This window comes from Pyrgilauda ruficollis, unplaced genomic scaffold (genome assembly GCF_017590135.1).
Source record: "Pyrgilauda ruficollis isolate IOZ18807 unplaced genomic scaffold, ASM1759013v1 scaffold813, whole genome shotgun sequence".
NCBI lineage: Eukaryota > Metazoa > Chordata > Aves > Passeriformes > Passeridae > Pyrgilauda > Pyrgilauda ruficollis.
Window position 1 is genome coordinate 8028 of NW_024530078.1, and position 7453 is coordinate 15480.

At 51.7% G+C, this 7453-nt stretch overlaps 1 protein-coding gene and 1 long non-coding RNA gene across 2 annotated transcripts; both read right to left on the reverse strand.

Moving 5' to 3' along the window:
• Positions 1-937: 937 nt before the first annotated feature.
• On the reverse strand, positions 938-5988 carry LOC121364395. Its single transcript, XR_005956862.1, has 2 exons — positions 3594-5988; positions 938-2856 (listed from the first exon to the last, which is right to left on the reverse strand). It is a non-coding gene; the product is annotated as an uncharacterized LOC121364395 (long non-coding RNA).
• A 270-nt stretch (positions 5989-6258) lies between these two features.
• Positions 6259-7401, reverse strand: FRMD8 (FERM domain containing 8; the record flags this gene model as incomplete). The annotated part of the gene is made up of 3 exons (XM_041487636.1): positions 6259-6459; positions 6535-6658; positions 7199-7401. Coding segments are annotated over 3 exons (516 nt in total), but the record flags the coding sequence as incomplete, so codon positions are not given.
• Positions 7402-7453: the final 52 nt, after the last annotated feature.

A 7453-nucleotide genomic window follows, 5' to 3' on the forward strand; every position in this document is an offset into this window, starting at 1 on the left:
CCCAAAAAAAAATACAAAACATTTCTTTGATCATTTCTCTCCCTTTTTTTTTATCACCGGCCCCTCCCGCGCGACGCCTTTGGGATAAAAACAAAAGATTTTGGACACTTACTGAGCGGCGCCGGCGGGAGCGGCGGAGCCGGAGGGCGCTGGAGGAATTTGGGGGGTTTTCCCCATTTCTGGGGAGTTTAATAGAAAAAGGGGGAAGGGGGAGGGGCGACGGCGGCGGCGCCTGAAACGACAGAACCCCAAAACCCCCCAAATCCCCCCAAAATTCCCAAACCCCCGGTGGGGGTGGGGCCTCACCCGGCCGCTCTCTCCGGCTCCGTTTGGGGCATTTTCCTCAAATTCCTCAATTTTCCCGGCTCCGGGGCCCAAATCGGGATTTTTCTTCCTTTTTTTCTCCCTTTATCCTTCTTTTTTTCATTATTTTTCGCTTCTATTTTCTCCTCTAAATCCTCTTTGATTTTCTCTCATTTTTCCTCTCTTCTATTCTCTTCTATTTTCTCTCTTCTGATTTTTCCCTGTTTTCTTTCACTTCCATCTTCTCAAATTTTCAGCACTTGCATTTTTCTTTTTTTTTCCTATAATTTTCTATTTTCTTTTTTCTAGTTTCATTTTTCCCAATTGTATTTTTCTATTTATTTACAGTCTATTTTCATTTTTTCAATTATTTTTTCTATATTCTTCTATTTGTTCGATTTTCATTTTTCTAATTTCTTCTATTTTCTCAAATTTTCTAATTTTTTTCTAGTTTCTTCTATTCTCCAATTTTCTTCTCTTTTTTTCTATTTTTTTCCCATTTTTTCTATGCTTTTTCAATTTTCTTTTTTCCAATTTTCTATTTTTTCAATTTTCTGTTTTCTTTTTTCTAAGGTTTTTCTATTTTCTTTTTTTTTTTTTTCTGATTTTCTTCTATTTTCTCTCTCTTTTATGTTCTATTTTCTGTCTTTCTGTCCTTGTTTTCCTCTCTTCTCTCTGCTCCTCCCCTGCCCAACTGCCGCCATTTTACCAAAAAGTCCTTTTTTTCCCCCCAGATGGGGTCACTGTGAAGAAACTTTCCTCTCCCTGCCGACTCCATCTTCACTCTTCAGTTTTCCTGCTCTTCCCTCAAAATTGGCTCCTCTCAATCCATCCTGAGCCTGAAAATGCCGCATTTCACCCCAAACCGGCCGCCCCCGCCTGCGCTGCCCGGCCCGGCCCCACTTGGGGACAAAACTAGATGTTTTAAAAGCTTTAGGAGCTTTTTTTTAAAATGTAAATTTAGGAGCTTTTTTAGCAGAAAACAGCGAATTAAGCGCTTTTTCTTTCTTTGAATTAAAGAAGCTTAAAAAGCTCTTTTTAAATTAAAATCGCCCCAGCTCGCTCCGGCTTTTCGAAAATATCACATTAGGATATTTTAAGAATTAAAGAGCTGCGAGAGCTGCCTCTTCTCCCAGAAATCGGCTTTGAAAGCAGCGATTTCTTAAAAACCAGCATTAGAAGCTTCGGTTTAAATGAAAACCAGCTTTAAGAGCTTTTTAAAGGTTTTTCATTCATTTTTTTCAATTAAAAGTGCCCCGGCTCGCCCCGGCTTTTCCCATTACTGGAATCGCCGCAGTTTAAGGATTTATATTGAAAGAAAGCAGCTTTAAGAGCTCAGTTTTCCTTAAAGGAAACAGCTTTTGTCTCTTTTCTTTAAATAAATATTTAAGAGCCGCTTTTATGAAATAAAGCAGTCTTAGGAGCTCTTTCTATAAAATATCGCAGCTTTAAGAGCTTTTGGTAGGCAATAAAGCCATTTTTTGAGCTCTCGGTAGGAAATAAAGCCATTTTAGGAGCTTTTTGTATAAAATCGAGCAGCTCTAAGCGCTTTTGGGCCGAATTCGGGCCGTTTCGGGGCTGGTTCTCGGCCGGGCGCTGCCGGCGCGGGGCCCTCCCTTATAAGCGGCTCGGCGCCGCCCCCGCGGGGGCGACAAAATAGTCCCTAAAATCACCAAAAAAGGGCATCGACCCCCAAAATCCCCCCCCCCAAATCCACCACCCGCAGTGTGAAAAAGCTTATTTTTCCATTATTTCACATTTTTTACCCCTTTCTTTGATTTTTTCCCCTCACAAACTGCGTCACCCCCTCCCCCCACGGCCGTGGGCCTCCGGCCGCCCCACGCCGTCCAGCACGAAAATGGTTAAATCTAACAGCGATTTTTTTGTTCGGTTTGGCCAATTCTGCCCTAAAATCCCTCGCTTCGACCTTCCCGGGTGGTTCTGGAGGGTTTGGGTTTTTTTTTGTTTTTTGTTCATTCATTTTACTCTGGTTTTTGCTTTTGCTGCGTCACGGAGCTGGGCCGCTGCCAAAAAGGCGCAGTTTCTCCTCAAAAGGGTGACAAATCTTGGGGGGGAAAAAAAATTCTTGAGGGAACACAGACCCAAAGCCCAGTTTCACCAGTTTTTGTTCCCCAAAAAGCCCAAACGACACTTTTAAAACCTTTTTTTCCACCCTGATACAGCACAGCCATAACCACCATTTAAATTTCCTTTTTTACGACAGAAATGCATCAAAATCCCCGTGTTTCTGCCCATTTCAGGCCATGCCGAGTCATGGAAGTCCCTGTTTTCAAAAAGGGGAATAAACCTCCACTATTCTGAGGGATTTAAAGGCTTTTAAAAGACATTTTACAGCCCTTTTTTGGAATTTTGAGGCGTTTCCGGGCAGGAAATGACACCCCAAAAGTGCTGGCAGGGAGGGGACAACCCTCCCCCCCACCTTTTAATTATCATTCATTAAAGCTGCTCTGGGGCTAATTAAAGGTGCTGATGAAACCGATGAGGCATTTTGGGGGTGTGGAAGGAGCTGTTCCAACATTTTTGGGGCGTTTCCTGTAAGAGAAAATATTTCCTTATTGTTATGAATTATTTTCTGGGTTATTCCACCATTAAGGCTCTCAAATGTAATCTTTTTCTCCCCATTTCAGGTGCTGGAAAAGGCCTCCCCTAAAAATACCCTGATTTTAGGGAAGGTTTATCTCAATGGTCATTTTAATAGCAATAATTCACCAATTTGCAGCTGGTTTAAGCCCTAATGTAAAATTTTAAATAATTTTAGCAACTCTGACATGGCCAAAGTTCATGTTTTCTGCATGAAAATACTCCAAAAGCTGCTTTTCCTCAGGAGCTGAGCCTGGAGAGGCCATTTTAAAACATTTTCCTCTAGAAAGATGCTCTTCACCAAATCTTGAGTGTTTCTTAGAGAAAAAATAGAATAAAAAATCAGTTTTAGATTTTTTTTTAAAGCTAGGATAGCACTAAAGCTTCTCAAGAGCCTCAACAGCACTTTAAGGTGAGTTTAAGCCATTTTGAGGGCACAGGACACACGTTTTGCCCTCAAAATTCACCACTAAGCCAAACCCTGCAGCTTTTCAGCTGCTTTTTAAGCCCAAATGGCCGCTTTTAAACCCCAAGTAGGAGGCTGCCCCTCCAGTCTCCCTAGCCCCCTTTCTTAATGGGTTTTTGGGGCAAAATCAACTCAATTCTTCACTCTAAGCCCACCATTTCTTTAAGGCTTCCCAGCGTTTTAAAACCCGACCCTTTTTAGCGACTTTTCTCACAAAAATTACCTCACGAAAAGGGACGCGTGCATGGGGGGAACTTCATCGCGTCCCCTCCTCCGCGGGGCCCCCTCAAACAGCCGCCAAATGGGCACAGACCCCCTCCCCCCGCTCGCTCCCCTCCCCCACAGCCCCGACTTTCCTTCCGCCCCTCCCCCACGCCCATTTACAGGCAAAAAAAAAAAGAGATTTGGGGGCGGGAGCGGCCGCGGAAGGATCCGGCGGAGGGATCCGCGGTGAATCGACCGCGGCCATGTGAGGGGCGGAAGGATCCCCGCGCGGAGGGATCCGAGAGTGAGGCGTCTGGGCGGGTCCACAGGGAGACCCCGCCCCTCATCGGGCCCCTCCCTTGGTTTTGCCGCAGTCGCCGCGGGGGCGGCGCCGGGGGCGGGAGCGCGGCGTCCAGCGCTCCGCTCGCTCCGCATTGGGCGGGGAGAGCGGCGAGTCACCTCCGCCGCGTCCGGAGAGGGTGAACGGTTAAAAAAAAAATCACCCTTTTCTCCTTGGTTGTACCTCAGAAAAGCCCGAGTTCCTTCAGGAAAATGTCATTTGCCTCAGAAATGACCGAGTTCCGTCAGAAAATGACCGATTTCCCTGAGAAAATGTCCGGTTTGCCTCAGGAACGTCTGATTTTGCCTCATCAATGTCTCATTTCCCTCTGAGATGTCTGGTTTGTCTTAAATAGGTTTGATTTCCCTCAAGAAGTGTCCGATTTGCCTCAGAAATGTCCTATTTGAATAGAAAATGTCTTATCTCGCTCAGAAATGTCCGATTTGTATCAAAAATGCTTCATTTCGCTCAGAAAGTTCCCCATTTGCCTCAAAAATGTTTTATTTCCCTCATAAATGTAAAGTTTTACCTCAGAAATGTCTTACTTTCCTCAGAAAATCTCCTTTTATTCGGCCATAACCTGCTCCCCCCCCCCCAAAATGGCGCCTCCCCACAGGAACAGTGAGGTGGGGGGGGGAGACCCGTGTCCTTCATGATTTCTCTCAAGTAACATTTATTCCAAAACATTTCTTCATCCTATCAAATACTTATATTTTGTTCATTTTTTAGTTTGTAAATTTTGGATTTCAGAGCAGTTCCTCTGTTCTTTAGGCCCCGGTAACACCGGCCCCTCCCACAGCACAAAACTCTCACCAGTTCTCCCTTAAAAAATCCTTACATTTCTAAAAAGCACCTTAAGAAAATGAAGTTATTCGAGACTGAGACGGTTTTGCCGCAGAGTGGAGGCGTGTGGGGTTTATGGGTAGAAAATGTGATATTTTGTATAAATGCAGCCCTGCTGGGTGGGAAAGGTGAGGAAAATGGAGTTAAATAGTGAAATAGGGGGATTTTGGGTGGGTGTGTGAAGGTCCCAAATGGACAACGAGCGATGCCCCAAAATCAGCAGGACTTCCCCCAAAAATGTTGGAATTTGTCCCAAAGATCTCGTTAGTGCTAATGAGAGGGAGAAGCCCCCCCAACACAGAAGCTCCTGACAGAGGTGACACGTGTGACAAGGGTGACAAGAGTGACAGACATGTGTCCCTAAATCCCCAGCCCGAAATGGCCGCTGTCACGTGGGGCCACCATTTGGCTACGTTGGCCACAAACCCCCCAGAACTGGCCCCAAACCCCCTAGAACTGGCCCCAAACTGCTGCGGCTCATCGCAAACCCCCCTGAATGGACCCCAAGCCGCCTGGAATAGGCCCCAAATCCCCCCAGAACTGGCCCCAAAATGTCCCGACTCCACTGAAAGTGGCCTCAGACCCCCCAGGAACTGGCTGGAAAATGCCCTGCATGATCCAAAATCAGCCCCAAATATCCCAAACCAGCTCAAAACTGCCAGGAATTAGCCCCAAACACACCAAATGAGTCGCAAACCACCCTGAATGAGCTTTGATCTGCCCCAAACCACCCAGAATCCTCCCCAAACTGGTACCAAACTGCCTCAAACTGCTCCGGATTAGCCCCAAATCGACCCCGATTTGCCCCAAATTCCACCAAAACCTGCCTGGGGAGAGGGGGCGGGGGGGGGCAGTGCAGTTTATTGGGGGGTGTGGGTACAAAGAGGGGGAGGTCCTGGGGGCTCCCAGTCTGAACTGGGAGGGGTTTGGGGGGCTCGGGGGGGCTCAGCCCTGCTCGGAGCCGGCCCCCCCCGTGCCCCCCTGTGCCACGGGGCTGTAGGAGCCGCCCCCGCCCCCCCCCCGGCTGAAGAAGGACGCCGAGCGCCGGGGGGGCTTCACCCGCCGCAGCTCCTGCCCTGGGGGGGACATTGGGGTGGCATTTAGGGCAGGAACCACCTCGAGGTCCCCTGTGCCACCCCTGGGGGGTCTCAATTCCCCCCCCCCCACCCGCCATGTTCCCCCAGACCACCCTGTACCCCGTGTCCCCTGCTTGTCATATTCACCCCAAGGTCCCTGTGACCGCCCTCCTGTCCCCCTCCCCGACCCCATGACCCCTACGCCCCCCAGACACTGGGGTCACCCCATGTGTGTGTGTCCCCATGTCCCCGATGTCCACCGTGCCCAGCATGTTCCCCATTGTCCCCCATGTCCCTGCTGTCCCCCATGTCCTGAATCTCCCTGATGTCCCCCTTGTTCTCATGTCCCCCATGTCCCCAGCATCCCCAGATGTCCCCCATGTCCCTGCTGTCCCCCGTGTCCTGAATGTCCCCGATATCCCTGCTGTCCCGGATGCTCACACCTGCGGGGAGAACACGCGCAGCAGTCGGTTCACAGGGGCTCCCTCGTGGTCCCCATCGAACTCGAGCCACAGCTGGGGGGGCTCCGTGGGGTCCCCGTCCTGCCCCGCGGGGTCCCCGTCCTGCCCCACGGCCCCCACCAGCTCCCAGCACAGCTCGGGGTACGTCAGGGACAGCAGCACGTGCTGGGGGGCACGGGGTGGGTCACCCACAGAGCCCTCCTGACCCCCATCCTGCCCCCCCAGACCCCCCCCCAATACCTTCTGGCGGGGGTCGATGATGGTGACCCCCTCGAGCCCCACGGCCACGCTGACGGGGCGCAGCCCCCCCCGGGCCAGCAGCCCCCCCGACGGCCGCTCAATGGCTCCCGGGAAGAAAGCACACCTGGAGGGGAGGGGGACACACCTGGGTCACCCCCCAAACCCCAAATTCTGGTTCCCCCCAAATTCATGAGGCCCCAGGTGTAGTGTGGGGTCACCCGGGGGGTGAAGCTGCTGGGGGGTTCCCTCGGGACCCGGATACGGAGGAACTTGGGGGTCTAGAAAGAGTTCTGAGGGGGGGGGTCACTGGGGGTCTGGGGGAGTCTGTGGGGCTCAGATATTGGGGGGTCCTTGGGGGGTCTGTGGAGCTCATTCATTGGATGTCTGCAGGCAGGGTGGGAGCACGGGTGGTTCCTTGCTGATCTGGGGGTGTCCCCGTCAATCTGGGGGTGTCGCTGAGGTCGGCAGGGGTCTCTGGGTGGGGTCTTTGTGAGGTTCCCTGAGGGTCTGGGGGCGTCAGTGGGGGATTTCCCATGGGGGGTGGGTGTCCCATTTGGGGTGTCCCATTGAGGTGTCCATTTTGGGGTGTCCCAGGGGGTGTCCCATTGAGGTGTCCCTTTCGGGGTGTCCCCTGGGGGGGTCTCTAAGCGGGGTCCCCCCTCACCCATAGCCGGGCAGGGCGTGGCAGCGGCGCAGGAAGTCCCGGTACAATCCGGCAGGGGGCGCCTCGGGGCCCGGCGCACGCGCGAACGCCTCGAGCAGCCGCTGGGCGGGGCCCGGCTCGCGCGAGCGCCGGAACAGCGACCCCCAGCGGGCTGGAGGACCCGGCGGCAGCAGCTCCCCCAGCAGCGGCCTGGGGGGGACACCGGGGGGTCAGGGGGGGTCACAGGGGGACCGGGAGGGACACGGGCGGAGCATG